At 39.4% G+C, this 20248-nt stretch overlaps 1 protein-coding gene across 1 annotated transcript; it reads right to left on the reverse strand.

Annotated features, from left to right (window-relative positions):
• Positions 1-1617: 1617 nt before the first annotated feature.
• LOC104628524 (kalirin-like) lies at positions 1618-18774 on the reverse strand (the record flags this gene model as incomplete). The annotated part of the gene is made up of 3 exons (XM_010297147.1): positions 1618-1828; positions 8643-8834; positions 18652-18774. Coding segments are annotated over 3 exons (474 nt in total), but the record flags the coding sequence as incomplete, so codon positions are not given.
• Positions 18775-20248: the final 1474 nt, after the last annotated feature.

The raw sequence follows: 20248 nt of genomic DNA on the forward strand, positions 1-20248 counted from the left end.
TTCCAACAAGCTTGAGTCCTGGAGGCATGAATAACGGAATAAAAGGGATAAGGTACATGGCTTCTCACCCCCAGGGTAATTTGCATGTCAGCCCATGCCTGGGGTGAACATCTAGACTAGACTCATTTCTAAAAGGACTCCTCCCAGATGCCAGGGAGGTCCTGCAGCCCTCTTGCAAAATAAAGTGGACTAAACACTGCAGTCAGGTGCACTGGATGTTGGCTGTTTGTCAGTAGTTTTTATTTCATGCTGCAGCTTGGATAGGGGAAAAAGGAAGTGAAGAATTGTACTTTTTTTTTGACAAAATGCCAGAGAGTATGTTTTAGTCTTAGCATTCTTGGCACCCTCTTTTAAAGGAAAAATCCATGTACCCTATTTAGGTCTGAGATATTTGACAACAGTATATACACATACATTACCCCATGCAACGCGACAGGCTTGGGAAGGAGTGGCTAGAGAGCTGTCCAGGGGAAAGGGACCTGGGGGTGCTGGTTGACAGCTGGCTGAACATGAGCTGGCAGTGTGCCCAGGTGGCCAAGAAGGCCAACAGCATCCTGGCCTGTATCAGGAATAGTGTGGCCAGCAGGAGTAGGGAAGTGATCGTGTCCCTGTACTTGGCACTGGTGAGGCCGCACCTCGAATACTGTGTTCAGTTTTGGGCCCCTCACTACAAGAAGGATGCTGAGGTGCTGGAGCGTGTCCAGAGAAGGGCAACGAAGCTGGTGAGGGGTCTGGAGCACAAGTCTTATGAGGAGCGGCTGAGGGAACTGGGGTTGTTTAGTCTGGAGAAGAGGAGGCTGAGGGGAGACCTTATCGCTCTCTACAACTACCTGAAAGGGGGTTGTGGTGACGAGGGTGTTGGTCTCTTCTCCCAAGTAACTAGCGATAGGACAAGAGGAAATGGCCTCAAGTTGCGCCAGGGGAGGTTTAGATTGGATATTAGGAAAAAATTCTTCACTGAGAGGGTGGTCAGGCATTGGAACAGGCTGCCCAGGGAGGTGGTGGAGTCGCCATCTCTGGAAGTGTTCAAAAAACCTGTGGATGTGGCACATGGTTTAGGGGACATGGTGGTGCTGGATTAATGGTTGGACTTGATGATCTTGAAGGTCCTTTCCAACCTAGTGATTCTGTGATTCTGTGTGATCTGACGTGGTGCTTAGAGACATGGTTTACTCGGTAGTGTTAGTGGTTGAACTTGATGATCTTAAGGGTCTTTTCCAACCTAAATGATTCTAGATTCTATCTAAAGAACAGCCTTTTGCACCATTCATTGTAATGCAGACCTGACATCTCTATGACTTTGTATATTGAAGGGACAAGCCTTTGGCACCCTCTGTTTCCATTAGCATACCTGTGCTAGAGCCAGGACTCATTCACAAAAAGAAAGCAACAGGAGTAAAGCTACTGGTGGCTTAAAGGTGTTCCCTGTTCAGCAAAGATAGTGAAGTGGCCCTTCTTTGGGGTGCTAACACTTCTTCTATGGGGTTTGTCCCTCAGACTGTCCTGTTGTGCCCTTACAAGCAGATTGCTGGGAGTCTCCTCCTATGGCCTGGGGTTAGATCTGACTCTTACTTTGAAAAAGTTGCAGAAATGGAAAGCAGAACTTATCTCATTTCAAAAAGTTAAGTTCCAAAATGCAATTAAATACATGTTATCATTTCACAGGTACTCACATTCTTCTCTGAGAAGCACGTACCTCTGTGTAGGCCTGTGTGACTTGTTCATACAGGGTCTGATGATGATGGATGGCCAGTTCCAGGTCTTGCATTTCTGAGGGAAGGCCTCCTTCACTGCACATTTTGCACCAGGCATCTACACCTGAAAGGAACTGAAACAATTCCAGAAACAATGAGCAACAGTGACACAAACCAACATCTCATCAATGTTAGAAAACTTTGTCGAATGCCACATATGACTGCAGCAAGGACTGAGGAAAACGTAACAGTTATAAAGGAGTCCTTTTGGGCACCCTGTAACAGCACATTCCTGCCACCTCCTCAGTACTTGAAGGACACTTAGATCCAAAGGAATGTTTGCTGTTTCTTCTGAATTAAAAATAAATGCTCCTTTAACGGCTTAGAAAACACCCATTCTAAGAGTCTTTGTGTACCATGCAGGGAGGCTACAACATTGCATCCCAAAAAGGGAGGCTGCAACATGTTTAGGAAAAAAACATCAGTGTGAAGCACAAAAGGACACAGTTACAGCTCCAGCTGTATTTAGCATTGTCTCAGCTGTCAATCTTCCTTCAGTCGCTTACCTGTCCTTAACACTACTAATCTCAGCAATAGAAAACCCCATTTAAAATCAATGCTGACATTGATTTCAGTAAAAGGCAGACAGTCTGTATTGAAGCAGTTCCCAACCCAGGGCCATATCAGTGGGATTTCTAATAGGATACCAAGGCTTTAAACCCCCAGGTCACACATTTGATTCTGGCCCAGATCAGCAGTGATCAGATGTCATTACCATCTGATGGCTGCTAAGCAGCCAATGCAAAATGAGCTGCTGGTCTCAGTCCAGTTCCTGGTGGGCAGACATCCACAAAAAGGGAGAAAAAAAATCATTGCCATTGCAATTGATATGGTTTAGCACCTTGGTTGGAAGCCTCAACAGACAGCCAGAAACCAAATGGCTTCAGGGAGCAGAGGGGTGTAAAAAAATATTTTTCCACTCTTAAAGGCCTCCAGAGCAGTGCTGATGCACTTTGGCAGAACAAATTGGGGAAGCTCTCCTGGGTGCTGCCTGTTCTGTAAAAAAAAGGAGGAATTTAGTCTCTGAGGTTCCCATCCTGTTTTTCTTTTAAACAGGGCTTACTGCAATGACACAGCTCACATGTTCATATTTTGTCCATACTAACTGCTTAATGCCACCTCGTTACTTCTCATTAATATTTTCTCTTCCTCCATCTTTCTGTTATACCAGCCTGCCATACTTTGGGGCTATTATTAAAAAAGAACAGCTAATGATACAACAGATGCAAGGCCCTGTAGGGTGAATGTATAATGCCACAAAACCACCCCCAGGATCACAGCTCTATCCACTCTTGAAGTGTTCACCTGTGGCTTGTTAGCAAAGCAGCCATTCACAGCATGAAGGGCTGCGAGATTCAAAGCAGAGAATTTCAATTCAGCTCTGGCATCAATGTCTCTTTTTATTAACAGTGTAAAGCTATTCACCATGCTGCTATGTAATCAAGGCTATAAAGTGTTTGCATTGTAAACACTTCTTTTCAATGACAAAGATGAATTCCTAAATGTTCATGTCTACAAAGTACAGATCTAACAGTGAAAACTGTGCTTTCTAGAAGACTGGAGGCAAGGACAGCAGGTTCACTTGTGTTGGTTTGACTCCTGATCTGTTGAATCTCTTCAGAAGAAATCACCAAACACCCTTGCGTAAAGCTGAAGTCATCGTATTTCATGCCAAGGCAGTGGAATTCACATAATACATAATTTTCTATACAGTTTTAAGAGCATGGAGTTGAGATCAATCCCTTTTGGGGCTGTTACAGGAACCTCTCGGTCTAAACAGTGAAGAAAAGACCTTTACACCTTATAGACCAGTGTTCCGGCTGCTGAAATCATGCTGTTATGGCTCTTATCAAAACTGTTGAATTCCACCAGTTTTAGTACAACCTCTTACAGTCATGTTACTCATATACTGCCATATCCCCAGACTGTGATTTGCACAGTAGGTGGGAAAAGTCTCAAGAAGGTCCTATACACACAACCACATTGTCATTTTGTTGTCTCACATCTATGTTTCTCTTGTATATCTATGGTATATAGACAATGTCACATCAACAATTAATCAGTAATTTCACTTCTGCCACTAGCAGCAGCAGTTGACATCATCTGTTTTAAAAAGTTTTAAGAAATGCAGCCTGTCAGTGTTTAACTCTGATCTGAAACCGTGCATGGTGGTTTGTGCTGTGTGTGTAGATTCACTTAGGGAGAGCAAAATTGTTAAGGATTTTTGCAAAGTGTTAGTTTGGAAAGGACTATTGATTTGGGTATTTTGAAAAAAGCAGTTATGTTAATTTTTATTATTTGTCACGCACTGTGGCAGATACAAAAAACTATGAAATGTAACCCTTCATGCTAGAAACATATTCATATCACAAAAAAATCACCATTCATCTGAATCGAAAAACGATGCATTTAACATTGTAAATTGTTAACTGTTAGGTTGGAACAGGAGCTGTTACTATCCACTGGATACTCAATACCATTTAAATTAATTGCTTAAATTTCTAGTTAGCCCATAGACTAGAATAGCTCCTACTGGGAACATAAAAGCTGCTTAAATATGATTTGAAATGACAGGCTCCAGTAATTGTCCATGTGTTTCAAGACTTAAGAAAAATTTCTCCTAAAAAATAAAAAAGTCCCTAAGGTAGCTTTGTGCTCCTGATCCAATCCCAAAGTAACTTTGAACTGATGGCCTACCACCTTGCCCCTGACTCACAATGTATTCACCCGAGTTGCAAATTCTGTATTAAGTCAGGTAATAACATATTCTCAGAACACTTCTTAGCAGCTTTCCTCAGGGACTGCTCTGCTGTATCACATGGTTGCTCCAAAACACAGCTCAGACATTTGATAGTCCATATTTTTCCACATTTTTTGCACAGTCCTTGCTTATGTCTTGCTAGGCCTCTGTATGGAAGCTGCAGGATAACCAGGGTGGTTCCCCTAGGCCCTGGAGAAATTAAAACCAAACTCTAGTGTACTTTCATCCTCCAGAATGGCTGTGGGGAAAGATGGGAAGAAGGCCATGAAATTGTTTTTGTCGGTGACTTATAAAATCTCTTCATGCTCTGAATTTTTTGTATGAGGCTAATTGTATGTTCCCCGTTGTTGTTTCTAGAGTTTCCTTATCTAATCCAGAAGTTGTCTTGGTCTTATCCCTACATCTTATAGATATCAACTGGCTTTTCTTTTCCTCCCTTTCCTCAAATTCTTCCTCCTTTTTTTCTTTTTTGTTTTCCTCTCTTTTTCATTTCCTTTCCTCACATAGGGGAGTTCAGGATGTGCTAAGAGAAATCCAGGCAGAGATGAGAACAGTAGTCTTCCTGGCTGGGGAGTAAGGTAATATGAAACAAATGATCAAGGGTCAGTCTTCAGAGAATCAGCATAAATGTCTAGCATGTGCACCTAATACCTACTACCTTAAATAATAATTTTGCTTGTGCACTTCTGAAGGTAGACTCTGACCTAGAATTAATTGGTTGAGATCTCTTGGCTGATTGAAGACTTTAATTTGTTCATTCTGACAGGATCTGTAGAGTGAACATCTTATGAATACTTCAGAACACTTTCAGAGATTACATCCAAGAAAGGGAGGACACCTGGTATGTCTGCTTCCCCCATCTGGCAGTTAGTGGGCTTGAATCTCATCTGCTGTAAATCAGCACAGTTCTCTTGAAACCACAGTGAGATAAGGCACTTTCTCCTACGTTCTCTTGCAACTTTGAGTAGCCCCAGACATATCTAAAGACACAGAAGCAGATTCTCTTTTGCACTAGAATATCTCCATGCTAGACTGAGAAAGGGAGGGGAAAAAACAAAAAAGAGAAAAGAAGGAAAAAAAACCACCACAAAAACCCAAGAGATTTGTAGCAGGTAGAGTTAACGGATATTTGGGAAACACATCTACTGAATATCCTGAGTTGCACCTTGACCTGGACATAGTGGTTGTTTGGATTTTGGTTTACTGGCTTTTGATCAAATGCACATGCTGACGTAAGCCTGGCTGGAGGCTGAGTTGGTAATATTTGTCTTTTCTTTCTTTCTTTACTTTTTTCCCTTTTCTTTTCTCTTTTCTTGATGATGGTTTACAATGCAGAAATTGTGTTCAAAAAAATTGAGGAAGACACACATGTGCACACAAACAAGAAGGGAACAAAGAAAAAAAAAAAAAAAAGCTTTGATCCGGGAACTCATTCAGCCAAGTTCCATTCAACATGCCACATGTATCTGCTCTAAGAGCCAGGAAAGCAATGTGATTCTGAGGCACGTGAAGACAGATGTGAGGTTCAATTCCCAGCAGGGTTGACTCAGCCTTTCATCCCTCCAAGCCAGACAAATTATATTCTGTGCAGTTTTCTGCGTGGGGTCTTTAGGAAGAGACCTTGAAAAACAAGTTGCTTCCTGCTCAGCTTGCCTATTATATAGATTGTAGAGCTTTTCAGAAATCTGTCCCAAGCCAAAAACTTCCTTGCATGCTGGGGTGTGCCAAAGGCTGAAATATTACAGTCCTAATAGACTTGCTTCCTGTTGGCATCACAGAGAACTTCAATCAATAAGAAGGAATGAACAAAGCAACTGTAGCAGCTTATCGCACTGGAGAAGGAAAGACAATCTGCGTATCAGATTGGTATAAGGGAAGCAGGGGTACGCTGCTCTGTGGGAGAAATGGTTGGATCTGCAACAAGACTACCTTTACTGACAGAACAAAGGGAGCAAAAAAGGATTTGATCTGGGATAGAGGAAATAATGGGTTTATCTACATCTTTGCTTCAGAGATTTAAGCCTTATTTATTGTAAAATAATGAAGCCCTTATCTGAGTAAAAAAAAAAAAAAACAAAAACAAAACCACAAACCAAAACCCTGGGTGATGCCAAATAATAGAGACTGACATTTAGAATGAATGTTTGATAGACAGCAGACTGAGTTATAGACCAAATTGCAAACACTTCACTTTTTATACTATACAGAGGTCAGATGACTAAATTATCAGCATTCAGGTCATTGGTTTCTCCCACCAGATTTACTAAAGCAAGGTCAAAATTTTAGTCCTGGCTAATGGACACACTGACTCCCACATGTCTTTTTGCAGCAGTCTGAGTTTCCAGGCTTCACATCAGCACTTATCTTCCACTGAATTGTTTCTTATTGCAAGTGAGGCGCAACTGCTGTTCACAATTAGCAAATTCTCTCGTCTGCTTAGTAATGAGACTAGCTTCTGTCAGGCATCACAAACTTCAGTTTCCTACAAAGAGGTGCCAAGGCAGGGCTGTGTTTTTCAGACTCATCCATACAATTGTAAAGAAAAAGACCCAAAGCTGAAAGTGGTGTTAGTGTAGCTTTTTTCAAGTTAAGGCTGAGGCAAAATAACCGGTTTGACAGTGTTCAAAAGGTAGGAAGAAAAAAAAAATTCACCTCTAGCTTGATAGACAGTTCAATACAGCTTTCTGTTTTATAGCCTTTCAGGCTATACAATACCTCAGCAACTCCTCTTAAATTCCAAACAAGACTGACACTTCAGAAAAACAGGGGATCGCACATAAAAAAACCCAAATAAAACCACAAAAAAACCAAACACCAAACAAACAAGAAAGAACTAATTCATTAATAAACCCTAAACATTCTTATTGTGACTATAACAAACTGGATATAAATTCTTTTTTGATTTTTCTTTATGACCATACGATGACTGACAATTAAGAGGAAGATTACACCTAAACACTACAGTGCCCATTATACAGAGATGAAAGTACTTGTGCTGGGCATCTTCTTAGTGTATCAAAACCATCAGAAACCACTGAGTGTGCTTACATGAGTAAGTGCCCCGTAGGGCAAGTAATTGCTCTACTGCTATCGCCTGTTGTCAATAGGAAACACAAGATAAAGAAAAATCCGTTATAATTCTATGGTCAGAAACAAACAATAAAGAAAATCTTTACTCTTCGAGCTAAACTTTTCCATACATCTATTCTGGCTTACGAGGCACAGTTTCTGGTTTATCAGTTATAATTTCTTCTCTGGACACTTGAAGTATGGGTCATTTTATAAGGATCAAGCACATCTACTTAGTAGCTTTGATATTAACTACTTGGGGAAAAAAGCATTCAACAATACTGAAGAGAGCCCTAAAGCAGTGTTTGTCCCTGGAAAATTAATGTAATAAACATATGATCAAAGTTTAACTATCATCGTGAAGTGGACCTGATTTAGGTGTAAAAAAAGCAGGTCGTTTATTCACTGCCATATTTTAAATCTTTTGTAACTATGAAATTATGGAATCATTTTGGTAGTTTTTAAAGACACAAACCAGAGTTCAGGGACACAGAAGATTTTCTTGGATGTTCCTAGCTGGCTCTGAAGTCTCTACTTAGTGAGGTCTAACAAAGTTTGCAAAGTATGGAGAGAACTGCAAGAGTAGGCGGTGGAATTAATTCCGTAAGTTTCATTAACAATAATGTGCTTTGGCTCCTAGAAATTGTCTCCTGGTGCGGATCTATAGCACATGTGTGAATGTTCCTGTGCACATAGCACATGCCACATATACATATGAGCGCAGATACATACTGTTTCCCTGACCATAATAATCCTGAATTTATCGACAGCACTGAAGAAATATTAGGCAATAGAAATAAGGCAGCATGTTACTGCAACAGTGCACTTCAGTTTTGATCAGATTCTTTCTTATCACTAAGGCATAAACATATTTTCTTACCCACTCAGAGAACACGTGCCAGTTTTTTGGAGGAAATGTTACTATTTGTTTTTGAGACACTGATCCACTAGGCTCTTAACCTCACTGCATACAAGCCAAAAGCCATCAGGTAATAATTGCAGCATCATCATTATCAAAGTAGCAGTGGATCATTTTGCCAGTCACAAAAGCAGCTCACCTGTTCAGCTTTCTGGTGAAAGACAGCAGACATGGCTAAGATGGTGCTGCGCTCATCCAGAGCTGCAGCAAAACTCTTCCACTCTTGATCCAGCTGGCTAGATATTTGTTTAATTTGCTGGGAAGCATAATGGCCTGCCTCAGAAAGCCTTGATGCAACAGACATGATCCGATTGATGTTGACATAGGCATTCTGAAAATTAAAAAGCACATGTAAACAAAGAGAAGGAAGGACCGTGACCACCCTCTGCTCTCATTACACATTCCAAACACTATCAGTTGGAGTAAAGCCGAGCAGTTCAGTGAGAGCAATCAACCACCCGCTTAAATATGCATGAATAGCAGGCATACTACCTTTCACTCTAAAAATACATCCCTTAGGAACCTTTTTGCACATCTATGCCATTATCTAAACACTGTTATCTCCCTCTCTCCCCTTGAATTTATTTATCCAAAACTAATTTGCCATACTTTCGCTATTTACTCACCTGCTAGGGTCTACTCATTGCTTCTATTTTATTCTTGATTTTTCTGTTGCATTACTTCATATTTCTGTATGCTATATCCACATATCCATAAGTAAAATGTTTGCTTTCTATCTTTTGAGAAATCTCTGACAATCCTTTATAGACACACAGTGTCAACAAATGGAAAAGTCTTGTAGAACTTAAAGGAGCTCATAAGGATATTCTATAGAAATATAAGAGTTTCCATAAAAATGTCTATTAAATTATATTCTTCGGTTAAAATGTTATCTTTTCTGCAGGTTATTTTGAGCTGTTCTCCAGCAGAGATACCAGCTAACTACATTCTGAATTTAGAAGGATTCAAAAAGCCTACTAAAAGAGTCATATTTTCTGTTCTTTCATAAGAATTTTCCATAATGGTTTTTATTCAGCCTTGAAGCAGTGGGAGGATATTTTTTTCTCAAACTGAACTATGGACAGCAATGTAATTGCATTACAATACCCCTGTTCTGCATAGGAACGTAAACCTGAAAATAAATAGCTATCATGACAATGTCTTACAAAGGTGCACCACCAAAAGACAAATGACAGCTGTCTTGCAGATTTCTGGAATGTCATTTGATGTAAACAGTTCTCATTTCTCTTTCCTCCTCACCTGAGGAAAGGAACATCCCAGAATTTTGTGTGTTTCGCTAATGTTGACTCACTGCTTTCTTGTCTCACTAAAGTATTTCAAAAGGGCTTTAGGAATTTCAGAGCGTAGACTTTGTGAGACCCTTATGCACAACGACAGATGCAGCCCTGATGATTTTAACAGTATTACTCATGGGCAAATAATAAATCAGAGGTGGAAGTGTTTGTTGGAGCAGGATCTCATCATAGTGAGCAGGAGCACAATGTGGAAAGGTATCTGCCAATCCAAACACGAAACACACCAAAGCACTGCCAAGGCAGGCACAGGTCCAGACTAAGTTGTGAAGCAGGGCAAAGTATGTGGGATAACAATGAAGTACACTCATTGTACCCGTAGGTAGGAAAGAACGATGAGGCCGCAGCCCTTACAGCCACTCTACTCTTCCTAGTGGAACCATGAGAGTGACACCTGTCACATAAATAAAAAATCTAAAGCAATACCTAGCCTCCAGGTTTTTTTTTCCCCCTTATCTTAGCCTTTTCTTAAAAATTGGATTTGGCTCAAAATTGTCAGATTGATTTTAAAGAAATAAAAGTATCTTTTTGGTACAATTAGATAAACTAATCAAAATTGTTCTGGAGTTTAAAAAAGATACTATAATTTGGAATTTTGACCACCAGCCACAGTTAAACATTTCTTTGTGTCCCACTAGGTTAGAAACCAAATATTTAAGCCTTTCTCCCAGAAAATCATCATGACTGAGCCTCAGCCAAGATAATTTTGCAACATTTCAGGTCAGCTCTTCTGGTGGAAAGCAGTGTAGCATCAGTACAGTTGCTAGAGCTTAGATGACTTGCACCAAATGAAGACATGGAACTTTGCTGTGTTTGAAGGAAAAGAAAAGTTGCTGAAGAAGTTTTGATTTCATGTAAAAAATAGTTGCTTTTCATCTTGCTCGCTTTTTTTTTCCCCTGCAGAACTTTCTCAGCCATTGCAATGCAATGAGCATAGAGGAGAATATCTTTGAATTCCCTGGTTCCCTATAACTACAGTATATAGATTAACTAGTAGAAGGGTAAAGGTAAGACTAGTTGAAATACAGCAGATGTTCTTAGAGTCTGATTTATGTTTGGGAGATTTATATATTGTTATGTCTGTTTGTTATTTTTTTATACAGAGATGAGGATTTTCATGGATGAAATTTAGCTTTCCTAGATGAGAATTTTTCATGGAAGAACCTGTCCTATGGCCAACCCACTAACTCCATACCTTTTCCCTCACCAAGCAAGGAGCAGTTTGGGAGCTACTTGCTCACACCTCCATTCTTTGTGCACCAAGTGTAATTGGCTCAGGAAACAGACTCCTGAGCTTCCCTTGTTGCTTTCTGAGGAATAAATGGCTTCAAGTGCAGTATCACCTGCGATGTGCTCTTCCATATAGTTCCAACAGTTAGTGCAATGGGAATACCTCCTACTTCCAGACACATGCACTCTTTACCTCCGCTTTATCTCTCCCACCTCAGTGAAGCAGAGACATTGAAGTGGGGCCTGGTCACATAAGACTTGTCCAAAGTCTCATAGGAAAACAAGACAGAGCAAACACTTGGCTAAAGATCTGGAACTTGGGATAGCACATCCTACCAGACAGAACATATTTTAGTACCTCAGGACCCTTACCAAGTGTCACTATTATTAGGAAATAGAGTATCTCTGGGAAAAATTGGGAAAGATGGGATCTCTGTTGTGGATTCAGGCAAAATGCAGTATTTTACCTCAAGGCACTTCAGAATTTGGTTTCAGGAGAAAAACATGTAATTGACCACAATCCAAGAAATGCAAGACATTTACTCTTCCACCTTGAAATGGAATAAAATTGTAAGCCACTTTTTTGATATTTTTTTTTTCCATCTGTGCAATGTTCTGAGTAAAACTGAACAAAAATCCATGCTGCCAAAATTCAACTATTGACCTTTTACAAAGTTAAACCTTCCTTTCCCTCCAATTTATTCACCTCTAAAAACTGAGGTTTTTAAAAATTGAGACTTTTCTATATCACTATTATACAGATCTTTTTACCCTAATAGGAAATAAATTAAATGGAGCAACTAATGTCTATGACTTGATTTTTCCTTTAGGCTGGAAAATCCACTACTAGCAAGTTTATAGAGAGTCTCACCATTTTTTTTGTTTTGTTTTGTTTTTAAGAGGTGTCCCCAAAGAGGACGGCGAGGGATCACTGATTTATGGCTATATAAGTAGGTCAAACTGAGAAAACAATATATTAATGTCTAACAGTAGTGGTAAAAGCACTCCAATTGACATTCTGTTGTAGTGACACTAGCATACACCCAAGTTTTGGCTAATATATTTCCTTTACAATTGAAAAACCTTTATTTCACATGTATTTGCAGACTTTCCAAAAGCACTCTCCTTGTTAAAGTTCATTTTTCATTGACTTTATTTCAGCGTCAAAAAAGGAGATTTTTGCCTTCTAAAGTTCACTTGACTGGCGATCAGAAGAAGAATTTCACCACACAGCAGTATCTCAGCATCATGATATACAAGAGTTTCTTTTACAGTTTAGGAAAGCCTTGTGCAATGCCTTGCAAGTTCACATACCCTTCTTTGTCCACCAATTCTTAATCCATTTCTGTCACCTAAACGGAGCCTTGATCCTGGTCATCGATGTTTATAACATAGCTGTTCCTTCCAATGTAAGCAATCACTGCTAAAGTCCCTAACACTTCGTAGGATAACAACGCTCAGTCTCAGCAATAAGCACTGACAGTAGTGGAGTTTCAATTGTGGAATGAGCTCCCACAGGGACATACACTAATTCAGCCCTGATCATCTAGTGGGCATGCTGGTAGACCTTCCCTCTTAATTAAACCCTCCAACCCTAGCTGGAACAATACTTTCTTCTAATACACGTATAAAAAGAATACCTTACATTCACAAAAGAAAAATGAGCAGTGAGAAGCATTAAGTCTGCAAGGAACTTGGCTGTGTTCATCTCATTTCCTAGAGAACTAGTTGAGATACTGTGATGGCAAGCAGCGAACGTGGGCTGCAAGAGAAGGGTTTTGCAGATTAATTGAAGGTGAAATTTGATTTTTGAAGAGTTCTTCTTTAAAATAAAATAAAAAATAACCAGCTTGCACTGTGTTACTGTGAGTTTAGGTTCATTTCACAGATGGTTTCTAAGACATAAATCCAAAACAGAATGTTTCAGTGACAAAATAAACTCATGAGGTATCTTTAAAACCTTTAAATTTCTATAAGAAGACCAATTATATGTAGCCTGTTGCAGAATAATATTGGATGGCATTTTAGCTCAGCCCACATACAGAAAAATATCGTTCATTTAAGATAAATGTTGGGAATTTTCAACAGACAGCATTAGCCTTTACATGATAATTGTAATGTGTTTGAAAGATATTGTGACTTTCTTAGGACAACATGCATCTCCATCTAGTGTCAAGACAGCTAACTCCCTGACAGCAGGATAGGCAGTAATGCCAGCACTGAACACTGCCATTTTTATGCATGTCCCACAGAAAGCGATAACGTATCCTTTAAGGAGGTTAATGGATCCAAGCATAAAATAGGCCTGGCAAAGGAAATATGAATAACTTCATTCGGAACAAATGGCACGTATACCACGTATCCAAGTGCAGATCTACAACAAGTATGCTTTGTGTCATATTGAAACATTGTTTTTTTTTCCTCTAGTGAATTTACTAGATTGTTGAGATTGCTCACAAAATGTTGGAGCTAAATATTCATCTTTGTGAAAAGTATTATTGCTTCAGTATAAGGATTATACAGCTGTGATAAATAATTTTTTTTGAAACTGAAGTGAAAACAAAGTGCCTTGAATCACAGAAAAAAAATAAATATGGTTCTTGTTTGCAAGAAAAATACCACACTACAGTTTTTTACCTCAAATACATGGCTTCTCCACATCCCACATCGTTCATTTAAAAGGAAGAATTATTGTAAAAAACAGAGTAACAAATTGGTTTTCCAAGAGGGAGCTTTAGTCACAGCATGCCAATAGAGACATATAGGAAGAGTATGCAACAAAAGATGTGACCCAATAAACATTTGGAGAGTGTATTTTCAAGAGGAACTGAAGAGAGTATTTTAACTATTATTAGTTATGCCAGGCTTAAAGGACAGTAGGCATAGTGTAAAATAAAAAGGGGGAAAAAAAAAATCAAAACATCTCAGAGGTCCAAGATCTGATCCAACTTCCACTGAAGTTTGTAGTGTTTTCCCTGTGAAACATAGAGCCATCCTCAGTGACATTGTCCTCCTCCATATCTTCTCTCAGTACTGATTTTAACATATTGACAAAACAAAAAAAAAAACAACTCAAAAGCCATAAACACCACCAAGACTCACAAACAAGAAGAGTTCTTCAAGTTTCCATTATTTGGTTACTCAGGTTCAGGATAGCTGAAGTATTCTTGATCCAACAGTTGCTGGGACTATTACATTGCATAAAGAAATGATCTAGCTGAATTATAAAGCAAATTTCTAGCAAAATTACAATTACAAAGCAAATTCCTGAGAAAGAGTTTATAGTGTGATCTAATTCACCCTCAAGACTTAGAGAGCAGATTTATGTCAAAAAAGTGCAGCAGCATTTAAGTGGGTTTGAAAAGTCATTCTTGAACCAAACTCCATGAATTGAACCCAAAGCACTGTAGCTAAATATTTTAGGTTTGTAATTAACATGAGCTTGAAAGCTCATCAGATATGAATCTGATACGAATGTTTTAAGTTATTAAAACTCACCAGCATCTTAAATTTTCAGACTTGGGTGGGTCACAATATTCTACCTGGGACTGCAAACAGATCTGAGGGTAATAACCTCCCCATTCTCTGGTAAAAGATTCCTGTAATTTCTTTTTGCAGCCAAGGTTGTTACATGAAGAGACTGAGGAATACTGGATTATAAACACATACCTAATAGTAAATTCACCGGAGCTATAGTTTTCTCTCTAACACCTTCTGCATTATTTTACTTAATCCTGAACTTCACAAATATTTATCAGTGGGCAACTTAATGCAAGAAGACTCTTGATGTACACAAGTAATTTAGGTATATCAATTATCTAGGAGCAGGGCCTTTAGCAACAGGCTGCAAGGCAAAGACCATTTCTTCCTTTGAAAGCGTATAGCACGTAGAACGGTGACCTAAACCTCCTACTCTTACTGCAATATAAATATGATCAAATAATATGCACTAGCCATTTTCCAACTGTCTCCCACAGAAATCAAATGGTAGCATGAACGACTGATCTAACATGTTGCTGCAAAAATAAGACAGTTGAATGAAGGCAGTTGTGCAATAGCAATCACATGATTCTGTATTTCTAACATCACTGACTAATTTTCTTAGGGAAAACTGTATTGGATTAAAAAACCCCAACATCCACCTAATCAGATTGAACATCAGAAAACCTGGGAAAAACATATAGACCTTGTATATCGTGCCTCAAGAAGTTACAGTTCCCTGTGGTGGTTTTCCCTCTAGTTTCTCTGTTATCAGCAAGACTGTCCTTAACTAAAGTGTTGTTACACATGAAACAGAGCTAATCCATATTTCTAGATCCCACTTCTCCAACAACGGAAGTATGGCTCAGATTGCTGTGTAGGCATGTAATTACAGGGTATGTAATGTCCTACCACTATATTCAGAGTCATCAACCAACTTTCTCTGGTTTTGCTTCATTCAGGTAAACCGATCTGTCCCGAGTCCATTGTTGACCATCACTGGCTCTTGCCTGGAACAAATGCAGTGGCTTCATCCCTACTACAGAGTGTATTCACATAGGCTTACATAGAGTTCTTCTGCGTGCCAAGAGACAAAACTACCGACTACCACAGGAGCTGGGGTGTGGCCAGGAAAGAGTCATTTTAGTTTCAATCTCCTCTTGCTCTTTCTGCATGCTTTACCACAAATGGAGTGACTAGTATGCAGCCCAACACCATTATGCAGCAAGCTGATGTCTCCTGCATGCTAACACCTTCATATTCACAATATGGATTTTGGGGACACCAGGAATCACTCCACATTTTTTAGGTGGAGAAGATTCTTTGCGAGAAAAAGAGCACCGCTGCTGACAGCAGCTCCAGGTTAGTTCAAGTAGCCTGCAGCTTAAGGTTGTTACCCTTTTCCCACTATTTTCCAAATGTCCTTTCAGCTTGATACAGCCCCACATCTGCTATTGCAAAAGTAGGTTGTCCAGCACTCTGCAAGACAGCAGACTTGTTTAATGCCACAAGCCAACCTCAACAGGCTATAAAACTCACCTAGTTTGCCATCCTGTGCAACCCTGGCATTGAAATCCCCTCTAGAAAGGCCATTGTGCAGACACATAACCCAAATGCAGGCTTTTCAGCAATGTGGAAAATCTTGAGAAACCTATTTGATCATAAGGAATTTCAAGCACTGAGTAAAACTCTGATATTTCTGATAAATACTGTGGAGGCCTCATTTAGATTAAAAAAAAAAAAAAAGAAGAAGAAAATTATAGTCCTCAGTTGCATCTGTATCCTGAAAAATTTCAATAACCTTTTTTATCCTGACTTCGCCATACTGTCAATAACAATACCACAAATCCTTATGTAATCTCTGTTTAACAACTGAAATGTGTTGATGAATTTTTTAAGAAGTTCCTATTGAGAGAGCATATCACAAGAATTTTTTAAAATAGAAATCTAAGTCAAATGAACTGTGCCTTTTTGCTGTATGAATTTATGTTGATCCAAAACCTAAAGGAAGACATCACCCCATAGGCAGAGGCGATTCTGGGTCTAAAATTCAACTAAAGCTAAAAGAAAAGTAGCATATGGAAAATGACATACAGGCGTACTGCCCTCTGAGTTATATTTGTATAAGGATGATTATCTGACAAGATATATAGTTTGGTTTATTTGTCATATTGTGGGGTTCCTCCACAGTGTCATATATTTCAGTCCAATTAATTAGAGCAGAATTGAGTGCCATCTCTCACTATACTTATAGATTGAATGTTAAAGGTGCCCAGTATTCATGCCCTTCCACATAGATCCTCTAGGCTAAAGAGATGGAGGAGACAATCTTCTTTGTAGGTTGATTCACGCTGACTGTATGGGCTCCCATATGGCTATACATGTGTGTGGATTATACTGGAGACAGCACAAAATGGGAGACACATCATGTGTTGCACTCTTTCCCCTCAATCGAAAAGGTCTCTCTCCTGGGCAGCTCTATTAGACAGGAGTGTGGCCACACTGAGATGGTGAAATGGCACAGCTGTGAGTCACAGCGCAGCGCTGAGAGGTCCCTGCTCCCAGAAGTTCCCCACAAGATCTTTGCAAATGTCTCACTTCCTTGCATTCGTCATTCCCAAAAGTTCACTTGGGGACAGATAGAAGAAGAATGGAGGAAAATAATTTTTCTTCCATTAGGTGGCACCCTCCCTGTTGCTCGCTAATTTTCTATTAACAACAATTATCTCTTTCCAAGTTTAGCTCCCAGTTATTTTAAGAAAATAGTACCAGACATTGCCACAAAAAGGATAAAGGGAGGTCTTCCAGCTTGACTCTTCTAATGGTGTTTTCTGAAGAATTATGACAGACTTTGCATCTTTCATAAGCCAAATGACTTTTAATGCACTAACCTCCGGGACACATTTATTTGTTAGGATTTCTGAGCAGCAGTGTTATATGCAGGCCATGCTATCCTGTATTTTGCTAGAAGGCATTGTGATGGCAAGCTTAACAATCAGGTTCCTAGAGCATGTTTTTCAGTGCTCCTTTCCATTATAATCACAATAAATCCATTAATAGACATTATAAACATTTCTCATCTTCCACTGTTATGCAACTCCCTAGTAAAGCACAGTGCTTTAGTGAGGAATAGCTAGGTAGGTGGAAATGACAGGTAGAATTTAGTTCAGAGAAGTTATTTACCTGACCTTTAACGACCTCAGGTAGTTAGGACCTCTTTCATATTTCAGATGGGTGCTCTCAAGGCCCTTTGGTGGCATAGTAGGGTGTGACTCTCTCGTGACTTACATCACCAACTTAAACATCAACCACCACCTTTGAGAACTCAGCTCCAGTGCAACTGTAGTCTGACTGTGCACAGCATGAAGACGTACACCTGCAGGAGTTGGTTTACTCAGGGCAAGCTTTTGTGTAGTCAACAGCGAGCGTTCAGAGGGCTCATCTCTGCATTGTACATTTGCAGCAGGGGGCATGCACACATTTTTCTAACCCAGTGCAACAATCAAAACATCAATACATTTTGTCCTCATTTCTGTGCTAAAAGCAGAGCAGTTTCCAGAACAAATACTTTATGCCTGGAAAGAATAGGAAAGTGGGCAATGCTGCTGCCTTTTTTTTTTTTTTTTTTTTTTTTAAATAAGGTAAGTTGAGCTGCATTCAAAAAGACTGACTGATTACTGAAAAAGCCAAAATCCCACTGTGGCCACAATTGGTAGCTTGATTAGCGTCTCATTTTCAGGATTTTGAAAAGTACCTTAGCAGGGTGTGGGGGGAGAAGCATAAATTGTTAAGGTGCTGCCTACAGTTCTCCTTAATTCCCAGTCAAAGAAATGTCAAAAAATTTTAAAAATATTGTATTTGTTCTCCAAAATGTAAACAAACTCCCCAGGACTGTGCTGCCCTTAAGTCAAGGAGCAGTCAAATAGTCATATGTCAGTGCCTGGGTGGACAAATCAATACTCTGCTTCCCAGAAAGAGGGCTGCTGCCACAGCCCAGCCTGACCTTCCTTTCTTCACCTCTCACAGGTCCATAGAGCTCTCTCTGAACTGGAGGTGGCCTCATGTGCTAGCCCTTTCCTCACTCACACACACAGACTTGCTGTTCACAGCATGCCCTCAACTCACCATGGAATTCATGGCAAAGTGATTGTGCTGCGTCTGTAGGTCAAGGGCATGTTGGTAGCTCACACCGATCTCTGTGTGACTCTGCAGGAACAATTCTTTGTTGTGGCTGATCCAGTCGAACATCTAGAAGTATTCACACAGGACAGAAAAAAAAAAAAGCATTAGCCAGGAGTGAAACAAATAAAGAGACAATGCAAAATATAAAAATCCACAGTTCTGACACAGATGTATGTGCAACACAGACAAAAACCCCTCATCTATGTTCCTCATCAAACTAAGCTGTTGTCCAGCAATGGAAGCATTTAACTTATCACCATATTCTGTTATTAATGGAATGCTAGGTCAGGAAACATAATTTATAAAGCATGTTCCTCAGTAAGCTGACCTTTTTCTATAAGTAATGGGAATTTCATATATAGAAAGATGGCAGCAGAGGGTCCTAAAATCAGAGGTTACTCCATTGACCTAAGATCTAGCAGTTCATAAAGTACCCTTAATCCAGAAATGTACCAAAAATTCCATAAATATTATTGATGGGACTTTCTTGCCCCCCTTTCTTTTTCATCTATACATAAAGTTTCCAAATATTACATCCAAATAGCCAGTTGACTTCCTACATTTATGTTTTCTAGATCTTTCCAATTCCAAAGCCAGAACCCAGTCTATCTTCTACTTATTATTTTTGGGATGAAGAGAAAAAAAGAAAGAAGTATTTTATTAATATCTATAAAGAGTACACATTTCAACTTCTCCCACTTTCAAATGTATTTCCAAGCAAAATGGATAGTTCAGTACTTCAGACACAGATAGAAATACATTGAATAAAGATGATGAAACTCATTCCTATTTTGTAGAACATTAATGTGACACTTCAATCTGGAGCATATTCATTCATTATAAGCTGAAACAAGTCAGCTAGGAGATAGTGTGCTTATGTTTTGGCTTGTTCTGTGTTGTGTTAGAGATTAAATGCTTTCAAAGTGAGAACCTTTCATTCTTTACTCCTGTCTACAGCTCTGCAAGCATTACCATCTCAGATTTCTTCTTTTCTGCAAATATTTTTGTTACAAAATCCCTTCAAACCATGTTCCCTCATATTCATCCTAGTAAGCTGCAGAACTGTCCATTAACTAAGGCTCTTTCATAATAAAATCAACAACTTATTAATTCATTATAAGGAAAGAAAAACTAATGATAGAGGCAGTGGTGGTTAGGTCAATACAGTCCCTGGCATTAAAGAAAGTGTTTTAGGGTGAAAAGGCAAGTGATGCAGCTTCTGTGAAACCACCTTACAGTGAAAGGATCAGTCCAGATCCTTGTAATAACATTTACACGTCCTCCAATCGAGAGTTATTTTGTTCTTTAGCACCAAATCAGAATTTTTGACCTCTGACACTGAAGAACACTCAGCACTCACTGTGCAGGCACTGGAAGTTGCTGTAGATTCTCAGGCTCAGTTATCCATTGTCCTGGTTTCAGCCAGGATAGAGTTAATTTTCTTCATAGAAGCTAGTGTGAGGCTGTGTTTTGGATTTGGGATGAGAAAATGGTGATAACGTGCTGATGTTTGGGGATGTTGCTAAGTAGTCAAGGACAG

The sequence above is a fragment of the Phaethon lepturus genome, unplaced genomic scaffold (assembly GCF_000687285.1).
Source record: "Phaethon lepturus isolate BGI_N335 unplaced genomic scaffold, ASM68728v1 scaffold7001, whole genome shotgun sequence".
Taxonomy (NCBI): Eukaryota; Metazoa; Chordata; class Aves; order Phaethontiformes; family Phaethontidae; genus Phaethon; species Phaethon lepturus.